Here is a 25,601-nt window from a genome sequence, read left to right as displayed (position 1 = left end):
GGACAAGCCTCTGCCTGGACCCCTCTACAGAGATCAGTGGGTGTCATTTCACATCTCTCACAGGCCAGAGACAAATTTAATATTTTAAAAGGGAGGGTAATTAGGTACTGTAATGCAAACCCAACAGATAGTGACAGTCATGTTATCGTACACACATAATGCATTTTGGAAACAGATTATGAGGAGCAAGGGGGATGGAGTTGATGAAGAAGAAAAAGATAAGTAGGGGCTGATTGAAAAAAATAGCATTTGATGTGAAAGCTAAAAGCTGATACGAGCTCTAATCCCCCATATGAATTTTAGACACGTTGTAATGATCTCTTTGTGTGTGTGTGTGTGTGTGTATGTATGTCTACCTTTATAGTGTCATATAGCGTCTCACACATCCATTTGTGAGAGAGTGTGTGTATGTCCGTATTCATGTCTATCTGTGATCTATCTTGTCTGTTATTGTATACAAAATGCGTATCATTGTATCACATATCCATTCTGTGAGACGGTGTGTGTGTGTGTGTGTGTGTGTTTGCATGCCTGGCTGGCTTCATTCAGCCCCATTCTGCAGGAATCAATTACTGCTGACCTCTGAGCTCCGGATTAAGACGTACTAATGAATTCAAGAGTGTCAGCGCACGCAGATACCACAATTGATTTTAGCTGCACACATGCATGCGAGCACAAACATGCACACACACAACGCGTACACACACACACACACACACACACGTTATGCCACAGGAACACACAGGCACACCCACCCAGATACAGCCACGTCGGCAAATGCACACACATCAAGACACCGGCCCCACACACAAAGGCATACAAAGTCACGACCACCTGCAAATATTAATGAACAGGAGGACAAAAACAAAAAAACAGTAGCCATGCAGTATGTTGTGCAAATAGAAACTACCTAAAGTCAGACAACAGAAGACTAATCTTATGAGCCAATTCAGAATTTCTCAATGGAAGAAACAGACTGGCTCTAAGGAAGCACTTGTGTTCAAGTGTGATGTTTTGCAAGTGTATGCATGTGCGTGGTTGTTTCTGCTGTACCTGGCATCTGCTGCTTCTTCTCTTGTTCCTCACGCCAGTTAAGTGGACTCTGTGTGTGTTTGTGTGTGTGTGTGTGTGTGTGTGTGTGTGTGTGTTTCCGACACTGCTTAAGTGAGCAGTGAGTCGCAGAGGGCCCATCTACATTCCATTTGGCTCTGATGAGAAAATCAGGATCTCTGGCCACTGGGCCGAGACATGAGATTACCCCCCCCCCCCCCCCCCCCCCCCCCCACACACACACACACACACACACACACACCCAGACACACATTCAGACACACATTCACACGCTCAGAAAACATTCATACACACACTCTGTCTCCCCCTTTCTCTCACACACCACTTAACTGCTAAAGGGAATGAGAGGAGAAGAGGTAAAGGAGCAGACTTTATTCCCTCCTGGCTATAATGGGTTGAATAATTTCTGCACTAGCAGAGCAGGAAGGGGAGATTTCACCTTGTCAGTAGTTATTACTAAATACTTTTCCCTTCCGAACAATTGATTTTTAGTGAATGCAAAAGTTTACCTGCCTACCATCATGTAAGCCATTTACCTGCCACTCTTATCCAGAGCAACTCAGAATGAGTGAAAAGGGCAGAATAGGGTTAGATTCCTAGAACACCAACATTACAAGCAAACATTGGTAAGAAGTGCAAGGCTCAAAGCCACAGCACCCAAACAACAGATGTAAAAAAATAAGAAATAAGAGCCAGTGTTTGTGTGTGTGTGTGTTATTCTGTGTGTGTATGTGTCTGTGGTGTGTTCCAGTCCTGTGCCATAGCTTGTTAATAAGGAAATCTGACATTGAGGTAGCGAGGAGTCTATTAATTACCCGACTCATAAATGTAACACCTCTCAACCTTCCACTTGAATATATTGCTACCGCTTGCCTGCCTATGACCACACTCATTCTGTCTTCTCTGCACATACACACACACCACACAGCAATGAGAGTTGGCAATTGTATTCACACACACTTAACACAAATTTCATAGGAGTATTTATAATAAATTGCGGCTTATCCAAAAAAGTCAATTTCTGAGAGTAGAGGGGATTATGATTTCAAAAATGTATTTTCTTGGATTAAAATAGACAGACTATGCTTTCATTGATGGTTTGAACCAAAACTAACCTGCAAGTTTGTGTCTGTGTGTGTCTGAGAGACAGAGAGAAGCAGCCTATGCGTGTCTGTGTGCTTACATCTGTGTTTGTGTGTGTTTATGTGAGTGTGTGCATCTGTGCGGCAGTGTCTAACCTGTATCTGTGTGGGCAGATTTTGACAGACAGTGTCCAGCAGAGTCTGTGTGGGTTTGTCTCTACACATCAGCACCAGCTCCAAGTCCATGTCGCCTTTGATCAGGAGGCCTTTTGCCACCAGGCCGATCCTCATCACTCCACACAGCACTCCGCCACTGCTGGACTCCCTGTGTCACAGAAAAATAAAAGACAGCAACCGTTCACATCATGTCTTCTAAATCTTCCAAATCAAATGGTGAGATGTTTTAGCACTTATACCATATGCTTTCTAATTGTAAGGAAATAGGCACTTTCCTTTACAGTTACGAATCTGAGATTTGTTTGGAATTTTTCAAGTCTCTTCTTCCTAGTGACAATTCAAAAGTTCACATATTCAAATGATACTAATTCCTTTTTTCTCAAAGGTTACAGTGAACAAAATACTGTATATGTCTAACAGGAAAATTACCTTGTTGAGGCATGGATTAAAAAACAAACAAAAAACAAAACAAAACAGAAAGTCACGACAAACCCACATTCAACCCTTTTCTATGCAAAATTATATAACAAGGGATAGACACATTATTACACGGCTTTGTTGAATACTCAATCCTGATTCCAATTTTGTTTCACATCTAATCACATCACTGGGCAGTCAAGACGTCCGGTCAATTTTGTTGGTTTCTATACAAATGAACACCTTGTGCCAAAAAAACATTACTCCTTGGTTACTGCTGACAGTTCTGCTGGACTGTGTTTTAGTGTAAGCTTGTAAATTACTGTAGCTTGTATTAAAATCATTTTGAATTCATATTTAATGTAAAATGATTACTGTCTTTGGTAAGCAGCCATGTAATAGGATGTAACAGGATAATGTACAAGGCACCGGTCATTAGTGGAAAATAAGCCAGGACAGGGCGATTCAAGGCCCTGACGTGCAGCGCAGGCTCGCTGTATCTTATACTTTACATAATGCAAGATGCACAGGTTACTATGTGAGCACATGGTAGTTAACCCTTAATGGAAAGATTCATAAAGATAGTAACCTGCTTGATGTCATTATCTCTTCCACCAAGTAAAGCGTCAAAATAACAATATCCACTATTCCCAGTCGGATCAAACACCACAGGTGACTACACCCAGAGATAGTACAGTGGGTAAGTTCATTGCGTCTGGAGCCACACGTGCTCCTGCTGGCCTGGGATTAAATCCTTGCAGAACTTTCTCTCCTGTGTCTCTCCTACTCTGCCTGCTGCTCTGCTTTCCTGTCTGAACAAATAAAAAACACACTGCAGGGACTGCACACAAAAAGGAGAGTAAACATAAAACCTGTGAACGTTTCATTGTGGCCAATCATCCATCGTGTATTGTGGCTGATACATCTCCCATGATGCATCAGTACTAGCCCACCTGCAGCTGTCATTAGAATCCTCAGCTTCATCACTGGGGTCATCGCCTGGGTCGTCCTCCTCTGTGCTGTCTGCCGGCTGGCTGTCGGCCTGGGTGTGGACGTCACTGCTGCTCTGATCGAGCCACTCAGAGACGTGTTTGAGGGCGCACTCTACGGTGGACACCAGCGATTGGACAGCCTCCAGGTCATGTGAGGAGGGGTAGATGGTGGAGTGTTTCGCCATGACGTGGCGGTCATCGTTACCAAAGGAACGGAAGGACCTCTGACAGAGAGAGGGAGAGGGAGAAAGAGAATGAGAAAAAGGGGGAGTTAGAGATAAATGGACAGAATATCATAGAATATCATAATATCAAATTCCCATCAAAACTGACTTGAAACCCGCACATATAGACTTGTATATACATGGAGTTACACCCATACTTTCCCCCTCTTTATGTGTTTACGGCAAGGGCACCACTGGAGAGAGGTATTCAACAACACACTGAGATTTAATCAATCAAACCAAGACCTGCTCTCCCACTGGGGACTAATTTCTCTCCACCACACACAAAATTTCACAACCAAACAAACGCAAACGCACATACCCACATACATGCTTGCATGTGCACCCACAGCCAAACACTTAATTAAACACTAACACACTCAGACAGCCAAACCCTGCCACTCACTGCCCAACTGAACTCCTACAAGTGCCAAAAAGACCCAACCTGTATAAAAACGCCTGTTGACACTTTCATTGCTCTGTGTGCACGTGTGTGTTTGTGTGTGCATGTGTGTGTTGCTATCATGTGGACAGGACATGTATCTTTTATATGGGAGAGAAATCAATTTTAAACTCTATGACAGCCCCCATCTAATGACACTGACCCTGGCACACACACACACACACACACACACAAACACACACATACAAAATAATCAGAAATTCATCTGACCACCCCCATAACCTCTCCACCTGTCCTAATTCAATCAGACATTCTGGCCCTGGGAATTGATGTCATCCCCTCTCCTTCTTCAGTCTTCCTCACTTGCCCCTTCTTACTCTCTGGGAGGTATGAAGAGAATAAAAAAAGGAGGGAGGAGATCAGGTGGGTAGAGGACGAGGTAGGACAGTGGAGAGGAGAGTAGAGGACAGAAAATAGGAGAGGCATGCCAAAGGAGCCAAGACAGAAGAGAATGGAGGACAGGAGAGGAGGAGGATGGGAAGAGTACAGAAGATTAGAGCGGAAAAAGCAGCACAAAAATGGTTGTGGGAGGACAAGATTAGGGTTGCACGATTTTGAAAAAATATCTAATTGCGATTATTTTGACTGATATTGCAATTGCGATATGATTTGCGATATTAGAGGGAATGATAATTTTTACATCATTATTCTCATTTTCATTGAAAAACGTATTAAAATGATTATGGTGTGATTTTCGCGGGGATCTGTACCAAACAAAGATGTTTTCTTAAGTCTGTAGAATATGATGTGTAGGCCAGGACAGCCCTCTGCAGCACGACAATATTTAATTTAAAATGGTATTTTGACACACATTTCGCCTTTAACAAATATTGTGCCTCCTGCGATTTGAAAATTGCAGTAGGCCATATTGCGATTTCGATAAAATTTAAATTAATTGTTCAGCCCTAGACAAGATGAATTCAAAAGGTGAGCGGAGAAGTAAAGAGATGATTGAGAGAGGGGAGCAGGTGCAACTGAAGCATTTGGGACTGCCGCTGTGGGCTTAGTGCAACCCAGATGGGTCCCTCCCTGTGTTTATGTGCATTCATAAGAAACCATCTATTAAATTGTACTGCAACTGTCTACATCTGTCTTTTTATGTGCCACAGTATTTCAATGTTGTTTATGTTCCTATGTTAAATAGAAGGCAGTTCGCGATGCAAAACACATTTCTGAGAAATGTGACAAGTATAAACTAATCTCATTTAAATGTCAAAGTGAAAGGACGGGGGAATGAAGTGGCTAACTAGGGAACAGATAACGGGGTAACCCTTTACAAGCATAATCATATTATGAGTACATTATAATCATTCTAGAGTATTATATGAAAGCATAATATAATTTGCTACAATACACACTGCAAATACTCTCTGGGGAAAATTTATAGCTAATAACAGTCATACCACATTCATAATGCATTACAATGCTTGTCCTAATACATTGTTTTACATTAATTTCTTAGCGCTTACCATATGGCTGGCAACAATGCCACTTCTGCTTTGTATTAAATTCTAATTCTTTTGTGTGATATTACATCAATTCATATACAGAATTGATATCGACCAGAATACTGCTCGCTCAGGGTTTGAAGTGACTGCAGCTTTGATGTGGCTCATCCCCTGCCTCTCTTTTTTACTCGCTGTCTTGATCTCTCTTATTCTGTTTCTCTCCCTCTGCCTCGCTCTTTATCTCTTCCTTTACTTTCTCTCTGTGTCTCAGTCTCGCTTTTGCTCTCCGTCTCTCTCCTCTTTAATCAGAAATATAATCATATTAAATGTGAGAAAAAAAAAAAAGGTATTAGTTAACATTAGGATCTGAATCAGAAGGATGAGGATCACTTTTAATCCCTCGATGTTATCCCAGGAGTAAGCTGGGGAGTTTTAGGTGCATAAACCAGTCGGACAAGAGGAGGCTGCCCTCAACAAGCTGCAAAGTAGACCTGCTCCGTCCGCTTATCTCCAAGACACACATTTGCCTTTATTCACTGCACACATACATATCTCTGCACAAAGATAACCACACACCCAGGCATGCCAACCAATACACGCACACACACAGAGGAGAGATGACCTTTTTTGAAGTAGTATGGACAACACAGCTTGAGAGCTACTATCCATCTCCTTGAAATCCTAGGACCACCCACTCACACACACACGCATAGAGAGAGAGAGAGTTCATCCCATTCCTAATTGAACTGGTGACATTCTCCAGCACCAGAGCGAGCCAGAAACAGCCATTAAAAGAATGGAGGACATGCGTTCCAAAGTAGAGCGTGGCACTAACACTGCCAGGGTTAGAGGTCCCATTCCCACTGGGGCACAGCTGTGACTCCCAAGCAGTGTGGCAAGGCACACTGGAGTGACATGGAGTGAGGTCAGGTATCTTGAAACAATGCTCCAACATAAATCTATGGCATCTGGTTTCTTTACATCATCATGCCTCTGCTTTACTATGCATTGTAAAGGCTTTGTGTGACATTTTCAGGCAATCAATAATTTGGTGTGCCTTGAAACTGTGTTCTTCATTAGTGCTATGGGGCATTTGTCAACAACATTAGAAGGGCATGCTGTCCTGGTACCATATACACAAGCATGCAGCATATACAGTGGGAAAAGCCGTACATCACTGTGCTGTCCTTATGATAGTGTGTGATCAATTTTCATTGTGTCCAGTTAGTCGTTTACTCTTCTATTTTAACACAAAACGTTATCTTTTGTGTGTATATCTTCTGCGTACGGGTGTGTGAGACTGTGTAAGTATGCGTGTGTGTATCTGAACAAGTGTGTGCCTGCTCAGAGCAGTGTTTAACAGGCTAACAGTCGCAGATTTTATGAGCTGTTGCTAATGGGAGCTTCCCCAGCCATAAACCACAAGCAGAGGAGTGTGTGTATGTATGTGTATGCGTCTGTGCTACTAGACCATGGGGGAGTTGTTTCCCAGCTCCCTGATCACCATGTAAATCATTGTAGTTAAGGCTGACTCACTGACGGGCCTCGACCCACTAGACCAGTCTGTGCCCAGATAATGTTGCAGCCGTTTACAATGGTAACGCTACATGACATGCAAAAGTACTGCAGCCAGTGTATGAGTTCCTGCAGGTTTTTTGCCTTGATTATTGCAAGGCAATTTTCTGCATTTGTGAGAAAAGTGTGATGAAAGTTTCAAGGCCAAGGACAAAGTTTCAGTTATATACTTTTTGAGAACTGCATTGATCAGACTGTTAAAATTGTGTAGGATGGATGGGGTAAATGTGAAACATCAACTGTTCCCCCCAAAGGAGACATTTTGCAAAAACATCTGATGACTGCAAAATCACAAATCCCTGGAGAGACTGATTACTCAGCACCTCAAAAGAATGTATGTAGTGTAGAGTACAGTATGCTGATTAATGTGTCTTGCTTTGGCACTGCTAATAGCCCAAACCCTGTCTCACCAGGTCTGAATTACACAAAGTGCCTCACTATGTCTGACTATCTACCTCATTTCACTGTGCATTTTAACTGGCTGCAACTGTGTGTACAAAGACTGTTATCGTCTTCTGGCAATACTGAAGTGTGGCGGTGAGGGCTAAACACTGAGAAAAGAATACTCATGTTGCTCTATTTATACTACAATATACAATACAATATATGTACATTTAAATTCTATAGGAACGAAGCAGCACCTTGTTGAATTTAGAAGTTTATTGTTTGTCTGCTTTTATCAAACTTCTTGAACTAACGTAAGGGAATCTGCACTAGCATGGCTAACAATAATATACTGGATGTGTCCATTTACCTTCAAGACATTTAGATGTGGATATGGCTAACAAGTTGGCCTTCCACTTTACCTCCCTGTATGGAAGGCCTTGCAACATATTACATCCAACAGCTTTTAGATCTAGAGAAAAGGCAGTGACATGGTGCCCCGAACATGACTAAGCTCTTTCTGTCAAATGCTCTGGTTCTGCTTACACACAGCTTTCAGGATAATTTAAAGCAGGCATAATCAGATTTATTGATACACATTCCACAAAAAATTGCCATCTACTACATGTGTCAGACGTCTGTCTCTTTATACCACTGACCTGACTTAAAAAGCCCAGTTGGAGCACTGACATATTTTAACATGATCATCTTTCACTGACCCTTTCCCATCAAAATTTGCATGGCATCTTTCTACTGCAAAAACTTACCACTGTTATCGTACACATATAGAACTGTAGCTCACAGCTTTGATCAGTGTTTCTCACAACTTTCTATTATTTTAATGCAAAAAAAAAATTTTTTTTGCATTAAAGACTATTGATTTACTTTTCACTTCAGGATTCCCAGGTCAGTCTAGGGTGATGAGTGGGTTAGAGCAATCTTAACATAGCTTTTTTCGACAGCCTAACATCTTCAAGAACAAACTGAAATACCATCAGTAGTGCCCATTTGCTGCTATAAGTGCTCTGTGTTGAAACAGCGTATGTCTCTCTCACATCCTCTTCAAATCCTGATTACTGTGATCTCGAGAGGAGAGGCTGTGGCACAATGGTCCGGCATGACATTAATGAGAAACTGAGCACACACACACACACACACACACACACACACACACACATACACAGTCTGTTAGAGACAGCTGTGATCGTCCTTGAGTCCGCCCCGACCGCCACACAACCCAGAGGTCGGCAGCACAATATGTTCTCCTCGACGAGTGTGCCTGCGTGTGTGTATGTGTGAGGGGAAATAAATCATAAATGACTCTACATCCACAAAGGATCTCTATCCAGATGCCTGTGACAATCCCCAGTCTCACTGACACAATATCAGACTGTGTCCAATTTCTGCACATTGACCTAAATATGAACCGATGCAGTGGAGAATATCAATGAAGCCAAGTTCAAGTGTGTTGTAGGTCCATAGTTCAAGCTGCTACGTGTAGAATGCTTACTTCAATATATCATTCTCAAATTAATTTTGATAGCATAGTTTAATGGCTGCATAAAAAATGAGACCATCGCCTAGGAAACTGGCTTACTCTATGTGTTTCTTTCTGTGTTTGTTCTATGTGTTCCTGGGTTACGGGTACAAGCTGAATGTGTTCATGATGGACATTGAACTGGCTTTCCTTCTACTGGTTAGTGATATGACAATAAGTCTATCAAACTCCGTTATCAAAGCATTTTAATGAACTCTTTCTGGAACATTGTGTCTGAAATCTGGGTTTCTAGTCTGTGCACAAGGGCTCAGTTTACTAACGTTGTAGTTACCCCAGACAGCTGTGAAGCTATCTAACCTAGTCTAGTTAATTAGCTTCATTATTCGGCTCACCGCTGTCTGAGCACAAGATCAGACATCCAAACCAACTGCGACTGTCACTGTGTGGGGACTGAAATATGAAATATATAGTATCAGTAATACAGCATGAGGGATGAAAAATTCACTGTGTGATATTGTTGGAAAAATCCTTTCAACTACCAAGCAGTCAGAGACAGAGATGCACACACACTGTGAAGCTCAGCTGTCTACAAGCCACCACCATAGATGCACCATGTGTGTGTGTGTGTTTGTGTTTGTGTGTATACTTTCATGTCCCATCCTTGCATAGTGCTTTTAGACCACACACTCACCAATTACGCTCCATTTCATGCTCCAGTGAGGCCAACCGGCAGGCAGGCCCATGTTACATAACCACATTACACAGCATTCACAACTCACTGTGTACTACACAAACACACACACACATGAAAGCGCAGTACATCTCACACCAAAAACACATCAAATTTGTTTGTAAACGCACATCCTAAACATGAAAATCATCAATGACACATGCATCTAACACATACATCTAAACGTCCACATACTCATTATTACACACAGCTGACTTCCACACACACACACACACACACACACACAAACAAACGCATCACTCCCATTACTCCCATCCTTTGCTACCGTCCATCCATTCTCCCCTTAATGCCCTGAAGTAAAACCATTTCAATTCAAGGTATTCTGGGTAGGCACGCACCCCGCCAGTAGTGGAGAAGCAGCACAACACAATGGCTCTCCTCTCCATCTCTGTCTGTCAGTTTCAGGCTCTATCTGTCCCTCTGTGGCCATCTGCTATAAATAAGATGACCCAACGCCAAGGACAAGACTCACTGGAGAGATATTGCCTGTGTGTGTGTGTGTGTGTGTGTGTGTGGATAGGGGTGGGGGTACTATATGCTTGTGTCTTAGAGATGTGTCCTGATACATTACATGACATAAAATATATATTCTTTGGGGCACTTAAGAGCATTGTGTTTTTGTGTGTGTGTGTTTGTATGTGTGTGTTTGTGTGTGTGCGTGCACGCGCATGTGTGTGTGTGTGTGTGTGTGTGTGTGTGTGTGTGTGTGCTTGGGTTGTGGGCCTCAGGAGGTGTGTGTGTGTGCTTACTTTCAATAAATCATGTGTCTAAAGTGTGTGTTGAGTGCTGAGATTTTCTGATGACAGTACAGACTCTTAAGGGTTGTGGAGGGAGAATGCGAGATGAGAGAGAGAAGAGGTTCAGAGAAAGAGAAAGAGAGAAAGAGAGTGGAGAGGGTCAAGGGGGAGAAGGCAAACGAGGGCGAGACAGGCAGAGAGAGAGACACAGAGGCATTGGGAGATGGACAGAAGGAGATACTGACAGAGGGAAAAAAAGACTTCTAATGTACCTTTGGTTCCACTGAAACTGACTGATGACACAGACTACAGCATCCTCATACTAAAACCACACTGCAACCACAGAGAAAAATATATAAAAATATATCATCCCTCCCATAACAACAGGGCATAACAAACTTCAGAAGTGGTGTTTGAGAAAAATGTCACACCTCTTCTGCCCAACATAAAACTGAGCGGAGCAGAAGGGAGATTTTTTTTATTTTTTAAACTTCTCCAAAAAAGGCTAAGAAAGATAAGACGAAAGAAAATGGTAGCAACACTTCACAGCCACCCAAAAAAAAAAAATTTAAAAAAGAACACAAAGCAACCCCCTTCCCTTCTCTGTAACATCTAGCAGCCTAGGGCAGATTGCATTAAAAATTCATCCTGTGATTTATCTGCACTCCGCTTGGCAGGCCCGCCACACTCCATGGTCCCGTTTTATTGTGCTCTCTCTCACAGCCTTTCAAATTACCACACACACACACACACAGACACACTTACACACACACACTTACACACACACAATGGGGGACAGAGATACTCTCACGCATACATCAAAATGCGTAAGCAAAAGCACACTCATGACTGTACACACACACCCACGGATCTTTTTTCCAATTACTTAGTCTTGGAGGTAAAGAATGGAGCGGCACAACAAAAGACAATGAGACCGGCTGCCCATCACTTGTTGACTGCTCCACTGCTCCTGTTAGACACAAGCCAGACCCGATACACATGGGGCTACAGGGAAAAAAACGTTTAGCCCAATATAAAAAAATATCTCATCATTGTCTGCAAAATTCCCAGCCTGTCTCGTTTCAGCAGAGATGACATTCATCTCGAGTCTCTGTTGCTCGTCAATACACCTCAGACACCAGCCTCACAAAAACTACAGTACCCAGCCTGCCTTGCACCGGAGGAAGTGATATTTATCTGTGTCCTTTGCTCCCAGTAATGCATCGGTGCAGTATAAAAGGTTTATGGCCCGACTGTAAAACATTACGACAAGACCTCTAAAAGCAGATGAGCTGACATTGCACTGTTTCTGGGTGTACTATTACAGTATTAACCAGGGGGGCAGGACCACATGAGCGACATGCCAGAACAGAACAGAACAGAACAGAACAGAACAGAACAGAACAGAACAGAACAGAACAGAATAGAACAGAATAGAATAGAACAGAACAGAATAGAACAGAATAGAACAGACTAGAATAGTACAGAATAGAACAGAACAGAACAAAACAGAATAGAAAAGAATAGAATAAAATAGAACAGAACAGAAGAGAAGAGAATAGAACAGAATAGAAGAGAAAAGAAGAGAACAGAGAACAGAACAGAAGAGAATAGAACAGAACAGAACATTAGAGAATAGAACAGAACAGAAGATAACAGAAGAGAACAGAATAGAACAGAATACAATAGAAAAAAACATAACAGAATAGAACAGAACAAATGATGGAATATATAACAGAATAGTAAAAGCTCTAACTGAATGTGCTTTCCTGCTTTGACAAAAGCTTTGAAAACTCTCTTAAAGTTTTCAAGGCAATTCAGTTATGTTGCGTGCCCATAGTACAGCAGAGAGACTGTAAGGATGGGAGAGAGAGTGGTTAACATTCAACACAGTATGAGAAGAATCAAAAGCAGAATCGAACCAACAAAGTTAATATTTTCCGCTTGAAAAGTCTCCCTCGGACACTGAACGGTGATGAACATCTACAAGCTATACAACAAGCTAGTCGGATACAAAACAACTGTACAAGAGTGTACAGTGTGTGTAGATGACAGAGACGAACAGTGTGGGCTTGGGTGTGTGTACATGGAGAGAGCACAAAGGAAAGTCAATAAGGAAAGCTGTTTTGGTGTATTGTGTGGTTCATGTGGTGGACCAGTGTCTGCCAAGGTCACCCATGCTCTTTCCTGCATCACCCCGGCTCAAGTCTAATCACAGTGCTGTGTTTGCGAGCTACAGACACACACACACACACACACACAGACACACAGGGAGGCATACGTCCGTGAACACACACCAGCCTCATTACCCTGGGTTATTTATGAGCCCAGCCATGCACCCTATTCCACAATGTCCAACCTCAGCACCCTGAGCAACATCTCTCTCTCTCTTTCTCTCTCTCTCTCTCTCTTTCAATCTCTCTCTCAATCACTCAATCTTCTGTCTCTCTCTCTCTCACCCGTCTTTCCCTCTCCTCTTCTCCTCCTTTCATTCTTCCATCCTCTCCTGCGTACTCCTCTTCCAGTCCCATCCTTTTTGTACTCCTCTTCCTCCCTCCTCCTCCTGTTCTAGTTTTTAATAATTCATCTTCTGCTCTTCTCCCCCCTGAGGCAAAGCTCCCACTGTCACAGGCCAAGACCATTAATCAATCCCTCATCTCTCTCTGTTCTTAACCTCTCTTTCTCTCCTCTGTCCCTCTCTACTTCCTCCCCTCTTTTTTTTGCTTTCCCCTTTCTCCCGGCATCCTCTTTTCATCTCTCCTCCATCTCTCCATCCTCTTTTCTTTCGTCTCTCTTCCTCTCCTCTGCCCCCACTTTCCACTCTCTCTTTTCCCATCCTCTCCTCCACTCCACAATTCCTCTTTTTACCCTGTCTTTTTCCCCCATACCGCCTCTCTCCTACTATTATGTAATGAACAAAGCCCATTTCAACACTTTGAAGTGTTTCCTCTGTATTCATTCAGCAGCAGTGACTTCCTGGTGGGAAACTGTAAATGGAAATTCATCATGTGTCCTTGTTATTTACCGAAAACAAACAAATACAAGTCTAGTCGTAATACAATAATACCATACAAAATGACTATAATTATGTGAAATGATCCTAGAAATAGGACAGAGAACAAGCCCACAGTCCCAGAATCAAAATTGCTACAACTACAAAACGTAATGTTGAGTAATGTTGATACATACATTAATGAACAGCCAGAAGTTATTCTCCAATTATGTGTGCTTCTTTTTATTGCTTCTTTTCTCTCCTCCTGTCTAATTATCAGCTCTTTTCTTCTCTTCACCGTTTCACTCCATGTCTATTCTCTTCTGTTTCCTTTTAATGTCCTTCTCCAGTCTTCTTAATCTCCTCTGTCTCTTTCATTCTTCTGTCTCCCCCATCTCTTTCTATAGGCTAGAGAGACTTCTCAGCGCCTCTACTCCCCAAAACACAATCTGCGCTCCTGTCTGCACCAGGCTCTTATCAGCTATCTCTCGCACACACGCACGCACGCATGCACGCACACGCACGCGCGCACACACACAGACACACACACACACACACACACGGTTGTCATGTCTAAAGAGAGTTATCAGATTGAACTCTCACACCCTCTAGTCTGGAGAGTGTTTCCTTACCTTACTGAGTATAATCCACTGGCACCCACATGCACAAACACACACACACACACACACACACACACACACACAAACGCCCACAAACACAGTGTGTATTACCATGCCTGCAGGAGGAGTGGTCGCGCCTTGTCCGTTTCCTTGTGACGCCCGCTTCTGGAGTTGCCGGGCGCGTGGTGGAGTTTGGTCGCAAGGTTACCGGTCAGGAAGTGGCTGTCAGACTGTTTCCGCTCCTCATGTGCTCCTCTGTCACTCAGCCCACCACTCTGCAACAGCTTATCCCTCTAAACACAGAGAGAGAGAGGGAGAAACAAAGTGAGTAACTGACAGAAGGATGATCAGTGCTCCAACAACTATAGGTTGTTGTGCCAGGGTAAAATTTGCCACACTACTTCCTCTCCACCACATAAAACTCGAAAAAAGAAAGAAAAAAACAAAAACAAAGTAACAAGTAACACACTACAAAGAAAGAGCAAAATAGATAAGAAGAAAGGCAGCAGCAGGATCAGCATCGGCCCAACCGGCGCCACCCCCCATCCTGCTCAAGTTGCAACCCTCCGCCCCAGCCCAACCCATCCCCACCCATACATCCCTCCCAAACCTCACTTTGCCTCTCCACACACACACACTAAAGGCTTTCTCAGTGGGGGCGCAGTCCCCTGTCCGTGAGTAAAAGATCTGAGAGAATGGCTGATCAACCCGTGTCAACACACACACACACACACACACACACACTCACGCACGCACAGACAGGCCTTCATTCATATTATATGACCTGGCAGGGGTTCGAGGGAGAGAGCTGTGGTACAAACGTGTGCCTGTTTTCATACACTGGGATACACACACTTAAGCCTAACACACACACTCACAGACACGCATACACACAAAGAGCAGTTGACAGACTCCAAGCAAACTGCTCTTTCTTCCTCTAAGACGAGGAGAGCGCAGGGGGTGGGGTGTGTTTGTGTGTGTGTGTGTGGGGGGGGGGGAGGAGTCATAAGTGAGAGTGTCAGTAGACTCTCACTTCTAGAATATTCAGTTGCTGATTTGTTTCTATTTAACGGATTTGGTCGTTGCCACGTAAATTGTTGTTTATCAAAAATCTAGTAGGAATTTGCATTAAGGGGAATGTTACTACTGTTACTGTTACTACAGTAGTAAGTAAAATTTGGACTTTGAATTGCTGCTCCAAATATTGTATTTTGCAGCACTTCTGATTTACTCCATAATACGGTAGAGAAAAACAGAAAAGATTGGAGAGAGAAGTACTGACACCACTAAGTCGAGAGCCTTATAATTACAATGTTATAATTACAATGTGCATAGTGTACACATGTCCACTGTGCCACAAAGAGCCCCTTCCAACCCAGTGTGTGACAGTAATGGCTCTAACCTCATCCATCTTAGCTTTTACTCCTCTCAGTGAACAAACAAAAACCAGGAAGTGACTATAAAGTAACACTGAACAAGGAAGTAGAAGCTCTACAGAAACTGTAAGCCAGTCCCTTCGAAAAGCCTGAGCTGAACAACAGGCCTGTTCATGGGCAGCTGAAATATTGCTTGTAATATTGTTTGTAACATTGCTCATCAGGTTGGCATCTCTTTAAGTCCATGACACGCGATAGCAGGCAGACACAAAGCAGAGGTAATGTAAATGTAAATAGGCAATATAGGCATTGACAACCAATGTGTGCTGTATAGAACAAAATTGTAATAAATAATTTAATGGCACAGTTCACTACAGTTTCACATTGGCCTTTATGATTCTCCATGCCATTTATACTGAGTACATGTATTGTTTTGTGTTGATTTATATGTAACTCTTCAAAGAAATGAATTACGTGCAACTGCAACTACCTTAAACTTCCACTAAGTACTAGCAAGCATGCATACACACACAATTACTTGTGACTGCATCTACCTTAAGGTCTACTAAGGGCTCCGTACAGTAAACTAAACACCTATTGTCGGTGTGAAAACAGTTTTATCAGTGCGGAGCAAGCTGAGGTGAACAGATACACAATGGTCCTATTCACAACATGGAATGTCAACAGTATCACCACTGACAGTACACAGACACATCTGGCCACACTCAAACCAGAGCAGTGACATTTATAGAGCTGTGTACGTCTGTGTGTGTGTGTGTGTGTGTGCTTATGAAAATCTGAGTATGATTTGATTTTCAAAAGATTTGCCAGATGCAAGGGTTGTACATTCCAATAGGTGAGGAAATCAGCGACGACTTCACTATTCGATTTGATTTTGATCTGCCAGACCCATAATCTCTGAGAAATTAGATAAAGCAGGCACTGTGCGGACACAAGTAACAGAGATTCACAAGCAGAAACCACAGGCATCTATCTATCTATAGTCCATTATAAACACCAGACTATCTCTATGTTTCTCTCCATCATTCAATCTAATTAACACTTGCACATTCAAAACACTTCATCAGAAACCTAGCATGTCAAACTTTGGCAATTTTCTCTTTTTTAGTGTACCTGATACATAACATTGTCTCTCACTTGTAGAAAATGTCGCATCACCCTGAGACCAGATACACGGGCATCAACAGTTCTCCCCGAATGCTGCTGGGGGACAGATAAGATGAACACACACACACACACACACAGGTGATTGTTGGTCTCTCCTGGCGTAGAGGGTTGGTGGGAGGATTAAACAGTGGTGGTGCTACAGACTCAGAGTAACAGCTCAGTGGGACAGAAAGAGAGGGACAGAGAGAGCGAGAAAGAGAGAGAGAAGTAGTAAATGAAAGAGCAAGAGAGAGGGGTAGTGAGTAGTAAGAGAGAGACATGGAGAGAAGAAGAGAAATGAAAGAGCTAGATTGAGAAAGGGTAGAGAGGGGAGGAAGCAATAGAAAGGGAGAAAATTAAAAAGAGGGGGAGAGAATACAAAGCGGTGCAAGGGGAGAGAGGGGAAAGGGATAAACAACCAAGCCAGATAGTGAGCTGGCCCTTCGGGGGGAACAGACACTACCAGAAGCGACCCCTAGCTTTCTCTCTAGCTCTCCCTCGCTAAGCCTCCGGCCACTAGCCTGCCACGCTAACAATTACCTCCTCAACACACCTGGCAGGGACAGTGTGGCTGTGTCAGTGCGTGTGTGTTTTGCCAGTTACCTTACAGCCAACACTCCTCTCCTTGCTGGAGGGGGGATAAGCTCTCCTCCAACACGGCTTGGCCACTTAGACGAGTGCGCACGTGTGTGAGAGTGCACACGCAGACAGAAATACAGACATACACACACACACACATGCCAGCCAAGGACCACAACAATGTGCCAGCCCCCATTCGTTTCTCATTATCAGAGCGATTCGATGATAAACAACAACACCCACACGCTCCCTTTGTTTTCTCTCTCTCTGACATGGCGCTCTTTTACACCCCTTTTCCTTAATTAAAATTAAGTATATCAGAATGGAAAATACACCCATATATTATGGTTTTAAAATATAATGAAGCAAGATAGACGAGACGATGGTACCGCAGAGTTTGTCGTTTCAAAAAAAGCTCAAATGAAGGCCTGGATCCTCCGAACAATAACACATACAGTATGTTCGCGACTCCCGCCTCTGTCTCCCGCTGGGAATGAGGGTAACTAAGGAGACCATGTTTCCACGCACATGGCTGTGTGTTGTGTGTATCTGTGTGTTTGTTCAAAAATCCTCCAGTGACCATCTCCACCTTGGGCTCACAGTGACCAATTATTCGAATTTTCCCACTTCTCCCACTCTCTCTCTGTATCCACCCTCCACCTCTTTTTTCACCTCCCACTACTCTTTCCATCTGTGTATCCATTCCCCTTTTTTCTTGTTCTCTCTTATTCACGCCATCCTGGTGGGTCATTAATGTGTGATTGTGTGTTTTTCTCCAGAGGAGGAGAGGAGAGAAGGGGAGAACTGGCAGAGGCCCTGGCTCATTAACACAGGAGGTGGCTCCTGCACATGGGCACGCATGTGCACACACACATGCACGGATGTGCACGTGGCACACACACATAGAGGAATGTGCACAGACATCCTTCACCTCTATCTGGTTCCATAATTATTCAATATATTTCTCCTAGCAGTTTATGCAAAGGGGAATACACACACACACACACACCTGCGCTATGTCCTCCCTCAGCCAAGAGGTGGCTGATTACATCCAGTTTTCCCTACAGAAATGAAAGGAATCAGGCAGAGGATAAGAAACAAGGGATAGGAACTGATAGAAAGATGGAGGAGAGATAACCGAGCTAAAGAGAACTTGCTGAGATTGCTCTGAGCAGCAATTTACACCTTTCTCCTCTGATAACCATCATATCAGCTGAGCAGTGGAAGAGACAAAGTGAAGGGAGAATAGAAAGCCACAAAAGCCAGAGAGCAGGTGCTAATTGGGGTTGGGAGAGAGTACTTTCAAAATGTAATCTCTTTTAGAGAACCGATTATCTGCTCAATATTGTAATCATTAACTTTATACACTGAAATACTCAAAACATAGCAATGGAATCAGATTGCTTTCAGCTACTTTTGGATTATTTTGCTTCCAAACATATATATGTTGTATATATAATATATATAATATATAAATATTTGCATAAGTATCATTTCAAGATGTGAAATGTTTTCAGTGTTTATAGCACGGCTGGAAGCCAACTTTTTCCTCCGCCAGCCACAGTGACTGGTGGATTCCAAAATTCACAAGGCATTGTCACCATTTCCCCAGCCAAATATGCTTTTTAGAAAAGGATCGCTGATTGATGGCTGATTACCTGCCAAAGTGGCTGGAGGAGAAAACAAACTTTACAGTCACATCTGAAACTTACCAGCACTTGGCTGGTGTTGATTTCCCACTGTGGATTATAATCTCAAAATGAGTGCCTTTTTCCTTTTTAAGAAGTTTTAGAGAACTCCAAAAAGTAATGCTCTATTTCTCAAAACTATGTAGTCTGATTAGCCAAGAAACTTCTCCTACAGCGCCCCGTCCCTCTGGAACAAACTCCCTGCTGTTGTGGAAGCAAACACCGTCTCTGATAGAAAGTCCAGACACAGCACCCATTTACTTAATACAGGCTTACATCAATCTACCTTTTCTCCCACTTTACCAGTCATTCCTTTTCCTCCAATTCCTTTGCTGCAGTCTGCCATTTACTCTCTGCTTCGGTGGACTGTCCTGGTATTGCCCCAGGGCTCGGATATCCACTTAGATATATGTGTGCATGCACATTCACACACAAGCAATATTATATCATATTTGTGACGGGTTCATTCACTCCAGGTATTACGTCCTTTGTTAGTCTGTACAACACTGTGACAAACCTGTTTGTTTGCACTTTAGAAATTAATTTGACTTGACTGATTTGACTTGACACTGTAATCCTGTGGTAGGAAATCCAAACCTCTACTATTAACCTTTGTACTTGTTCCTTTTTGTTAGCATTTCAGTGTTTTTACATGTATTCATATTTTGTGCCAGACAACAAGATGCAAAAGTGTAGTTAGATGAAGAGAGGCAAGGCAAACGGCAGAGATCATGTGTTGAAGATCTCATGTGCAGAAAAAAGAGCAGGTGTTGAGGCACCATCCATGACGCAGCGGCTGAGCTGCATACCATGCACTTGCAGTGCTGTGAGTTAATTCCAGCTCTTGACCTGCTGTCGCATGTCATGCCACCTCTCTTTCTCTAACCAACCTTTCCTCCTACTGCACTGTCCTCTCTACTGTATGCACTCCGATGAAGTAGAAATAATCTTTAGAAAGAAAAAAAAAAAAAACAGCAGGTGTAAATCTAGTGGTAATAGGTGTGTTGCTTTACCCTGGCAGCTTAGGTGTTGTTTCTGGCAGTGAACTGTGTGTGTGCTATTCTGAAGTTTTTCTCGAGCATGAATGTTGATTTTTCTCTCACCTCGCTCTATTCCTGGGTAAGGTATTTTTGGTGTGATGTGTGCTTTGCGTGCTGATGCTATTTCTGACCCATCAAGTTTAAACATTCATTAGATACACCTGAAAGGCTGTTTCTGTGTGTTTGTACAAGTGTTATGTATGTTATATTAACACGTACTTGTGTATGGCTTCTGCGTTATTTGTGTCATAATGTTTACACCTGGGAAAACATCTGCAAAAATATGTGGTGTTGAGTTGGACACACACACACACACACGCTCTCACACACACATAATAAAACCCTCAGGACCAGGTGGTCTTGAGTCTCAAAACAAGACAATACAATAAACAGAATGGATGCACACACACACACACACACACCTCTCTAACCAGCGCTGTGGTTAAGAAGCATGCATTGTGTAAACAGGTGGTAGCTGACTGAACTGTCTGTTTGCTCTGCTCTTTCTCTACTGTTGATCAAGTGAAGTGAGAGAGAGACAGAGAGAGACAAAGATGGAGAGAGAGAGAGTGAGAGAGAGAGAGAGACAGACAGAGACAGAGAGAGAGAAGAGAAGAGAGGGGAGAGAGAGACAAGGACAGAGAGATAGAGAGAGACAGACAGAGACAGAGAGTGAGACAGAGGGAAAGAGACAAAGACAGAGAGATAGTGACAGACAGAGAGAGAGAAAGAGACAGCGAGAGAGAGTGAGAGTGACGGAGACAGAGACAAGCTGTCAGACTCAAAGACAGAGAGAGAGAGAGAGAGACAGAAAGAGAGAAGCAGAAAGAGAAAGAGTCAGAAGACAGAGTGACAGAGGGATTTTGTTTTTGTCTGTATAAGGGATAGTGGAAAGATGCTCTGACAAGTTGAGAGGAGGTGCTGAAGTGTAGTGCAGTCCCTATTCATCTTGACGACGCAAAACTAAACATAACAGGACAGAAAGGACGTTCCTGCATGCCTGAATAACAATGAAGAAAATGAAAATTCCCTTCGACTCTGTCTCTTTTCTTTTCTTTTCATGTCCTTCCCAAACTTCCCTCTTGCCTATTCGTGCCTCATCCCCCCTCCAAACTAACAACCGCTCATTTCCTCATCTCTGTCTTTCTCCATTTCCTTATTTCTCTCTCCCTCGCCCCCTTTGTTCTTTCCTCTGCTGCTGAGAGAATAACAGTTACTCACAGTACTCACACTTGCTCTCAGTATTTACAGTAGACATTATTAGACTGCAAACATGGCTGACTAAAATGGTTGCAGGCATAATTAGGGTGTAATCTGGGACGGATAAAACAGGTTTGATCTCCTTCCTTCCTGGCTTCCATCATTACCACTCTTGGGCAAACCGCCCAACAAAGCCAAACAGCAGTAACTGTGAAAAAACTGGCCCGTCAAAAGTATTAATGCAACAAAACTGGATTGCATATCATTTAGTTGCATTTACGGTTAAAATTTCTGCCCATATGAAATGCAAATCAGTGGCAAATTAGCGACATGACCTTTGACCTTTAAAACACACAAAAGTAGTTACTACTATTTACACTTGTAGGGCAGCAAAGACTTCCCACCAGCTGTACATTTTTCCAAGTCAATTTACGAAACATTCCTCCATAACCATTATTACAAACATTATAAATAAACAGTAAACAAAAACTGTATGCATTATCGACAAATAGCCATTACAATTAGGAAATTGAGTAATACAAGCGTTACTCTGATCAAATCGTTTACCACAGAGTCCAGGTTTAATCCTTCCTCAAGTCATGAGGGCATTTCCTTCCTGGAAATGAACACTGATTTCCTTCCTGGAAATGAACACTGATTTCCTTCCTGGAAATGAACACTGATTTCCTTCCCAGCACTGAACATTGACTTCCATCCCAGATAAGAGCCTAAGTCCTTCCAAATATGAACACTGATTTCCTTACCAGATTTAAAGAGATATTTCCTTTCCAGATAAGAACACCGGCTTCCTTCCCAGATAAGAACATTATTTGTCCTTCCCGGATAAAGGCCTGTTTCCATCCCAGTACAGAACAGTGATTTCCATCCCAGTACAGAACATACATTTCCTTCCCAGATAAGAACATTTTTCCTTTCCAGATAACATACGTATATGTCCTTTCCCGATAAGAACATATATTTCCTTCCCAGATAAGAACATTTTTCCTTTCCAGATAAGAACATATATGTCATTTCCCGATAAGAACTTATTGTTCCTTTCCAGATAACATATTGTTCCTTTCCAGATAAGAACATATATTTCCTTCCCAGATAACATATATTTCCTTCCCAGATAAGAACATATTTTTCCTTCCCAGATAAGAACATATATTTCCTTCCCAAAAAAGAAAACTGATTTCCATCCCAGATAAGAATATTCATTTCCTTCCCAGAAATGATCAAAAAAATCTTTCCCAGATAAGAAAATATATTTCCATCCCAGAAAAGAACAGATTTCCTTCCCAGATAAGAATATATCTTTCCATCAGAGAACAGAACAAATATTTGCTTCCCAGACAACAAACCTTTCCATCCCAGAAAATAACATATATATCCTTCTCAGAAATGAACATTGATTTCCATCCCAGATAAGAACATATACTGTATCTCCATCCTAGAACAGAACATTTACTTCCTTCCCAGATAAGAACATATATTTCCTTCCCAGAAATGAACACTGATTTCCTTCCCAGAATAGGACATATATTTCCTTTCCAGATATAAAGACCTGTTTCCTTCCCAGATATGAACATTCATGTCCATCCCTGATACGAATATTGTTTTCCTTCCAGATGATAAGATGCATCTCCATCGCAGATATGAAGTTTTTTTTTTCCATCGCTGATGTGAGGATGCGTTTCCATCCCAAATATCAAAGTCGTAATTTCATGCCATATATGAAAACTAATTGAATATTGTTACAGTATTTGAATATGTCTGCTACACAGCATATCCAATCATTATTCAATATACCCAAAATACACAAGATACAGTATTTTAAAGTGATATCATTTCATCACCCAAGAACTTCAGTTACCGAATATTCATACTACGTTTTAATTTTATCAGGTGTCATTTTTTCAAAAATTGGATGTATGATTTGGGAACAAAACTTGTCCTTTCCATCCAAGATATGTAAATGTGTAAATGAAAGTCCTGAATGACAAAACTATGAAGAGTTCTGTTCCCAAATGAAATATCCAGCATTTGAAAAAAGTGACAACTACTCTTCCAAAATGGAAAAAATGTTATAAATTGTATGTTTAAATTATAATATTTGAATGATCTTGTAATATTTTAGAGATATTGCACGATTAACCCAGATTATCCAAGATATGAACATATATTTGAAAAATTCGTACAAACGCTATACTGTATAGACACATTTAAAAAAAACAACAACATTATCTGAAGTTCATTATTTAATATATTTAAAAAATGGAGGATCCAGTATGAAAAGTTTAGACCTGAACATTTTGTCATCCTAGGATTTATGCAATATCATTTAAAAAGTACCATATGTGTTTTAATTTTGTGCCATCAATCATTTTGTACTTTTGAGTGTCACTTTTTCTAAAAATGTTAGAAGGAAACTTTTCATTTCCATTCCAGATATGAATATATGAACAGTTTTGTTCCAAATTATGTTACTTATTAAAGTATAGTAGGTAACTTCCTAGGTAAGTACGTAAGCCCTTGGTTGACTGAGTAATGCTGCATCCTATATTTAAGAGATATTAAATGATGAACCCAGATATGGAAGACATTTTCATCCCAGATAACATTTATGTGTAAAATTGTATTTCAAAATGCTGTATATCTATTTTGACAAGAAATGTGGGGCTATTACTTTGTCACTCAAGGATTTAAGTACCATAATGTGTTTGTATTAGGGAGTGTATTTTTTGTTAAGTGGTGGATATCTTATTTCAGAAGGAAACTTTTCCCTTCCATCCAAATAATAACATATAAAGAGTTTTGTTCCAAAATGAAATATCCACTGCTTGAATGATAGCACACTCTTGATTGATAGCACAAAACCACAATATATCATGGAATTTAAGTCAACTTAAGTCCTTGGTTGACAATATCCTCTATATTTAAGAGATACTGAATGATAAACTCTGGATTATTTTTTACCAAATGGACAAATGGCATTTTAGAAATGAACTCATTTATCCCAGATATGAAACCTGTATTTCCATTCCAGATATACATTTCCATCCCTATGTTGCTCTTTCTCCCTCTCTTTTCTCTCTCCCTCTCTCTGTCTAAACTTTATCCCACTTCACTATTTTTCGTGGTTCTTTAGGTGTTTATCATCTATTTCAGGAAGTAGCTTTGCCTGTGTGTAATTATAAACAAAGACAAACAGAAGAGCGTGAATACACATCCCAGGGGCAGCTGGCAGTTGAATGAAAATGTACCAAACTAAACTATTAGGGTCTGAAAATGGCCAGATATTACGGGAGCAGGATCAGGAGCTTACTGTACCGTAACTATTTGCCGAGAAAAAAGTGAGAGACAAAGAAGGGGGGGATGAAAAAGTGTGTGTGTGTGTATGTGAGAAAGAGAGAGAGGAGAGAAAGTGAGAGTGAGAGAGAAGGTGAGAGAGTGAGAGAGAGAGAGAGAGCGAGAGAGAGAGAAAGAAAGAGAGAGAGAGAAACAGACACCGACAGAGACATTACAGAGAGAGACAAAGATGGAGAGTACACGTCCAGGTGTGTGTCAGTACTTGTGTACACCATGGTGTGTGAGTCAGTGTGTGTGCATATCTGCGAGCATGCATGTGTGGGTGCATGTGCGTCTCAGCGTATTTGTATAAGTGAGCGTGTGTTTGTGCAATTGTACGATTGTACGAAGAGAAGAACGGCCAACAAAAACAGCCTCTCCTTTACTCATTCGTTCTAACCAGCCGACCGAACACAGCAGCTTTCTTTCAGAGCCTAGTTAAAACAGGAAATACATTTTATCTGTTTCCTGTTCCTTCGTCAGCAGAAAACCAGCGTCAACACTTCTCAGCGCTGTACTGAAAAGTGTTGTACAACTGTGCAGCCATGCGAACACACCACAAAGTCAATGCCACAGCAGCCAGAAGTCAATATTATGTATTGTTAGGTTAACGTATGCTAATATAACTTAATACACACTGTATGTCAACAGGATAGATACTGGAATGGGGTAAATAAATAATTATTGACTGATTAGGATGCACAATAAAATAAGTGCTACAGTGGTGAATTAGTCAAGTCAAATTGATTCATTACAAAGCGCTTTTAAC

General features: G+C 41.8%; 1 protein-coding gene across 2 annotated transcripts in view; it reads right to left on the bottom strand.

Annotated features, from left to right (window-relative positions):
• strbp (spermatid perinuclear RNA binding protein) overlaps positions 1-25,601 on the bottom strand; it is a 107,613-nt gene that overhangs the window by 19,753 nt on the left and 62,259 nt on the right. For both annotated transcript variants that reach the window (XM_078286928.1, XM_078286929.1), the window contains exons 3-5: positions 14,543-14,724; positions 3,701-3,963; positions 2,310-2,478 (exon numbers count right to left, since the gene is read on the bottom strand). In XM_078286928.1, coding sequence (XP_078143054.1) covers positions 2,310-2,478; positions 3,701-3,963; positions 14,543-14,545 — 435 coding nt within the window. In that variant the 5' untranslated portion in view covers positions 14,546-14,724. The remainder of the gene's footprint in view (positions 1-2,309; positions 2,479-3,700; positions 3,964-14,542; positions 14,725-25,601) is intronic.

This window comes from Centroberyx gerrardi, chromosome 2 (assembly GCF_048128805.1).
Source record: "Centroberyx gerrardi isolate f3 chromosome 2, fCenGer3.hap1.cur.20231027, whole genome shotgun sequence".
NCBI classification, from domain to species: domain Eukaryota; kingdom Metazoa; phylum Chordata; class Actinopteri; order Beryciformes; family Berycidae; genus Centroberyx; species Centroberyx gerrardi.
This window is presented reverse-complemented; position numbering and strand designations above follow the sequence as displayed.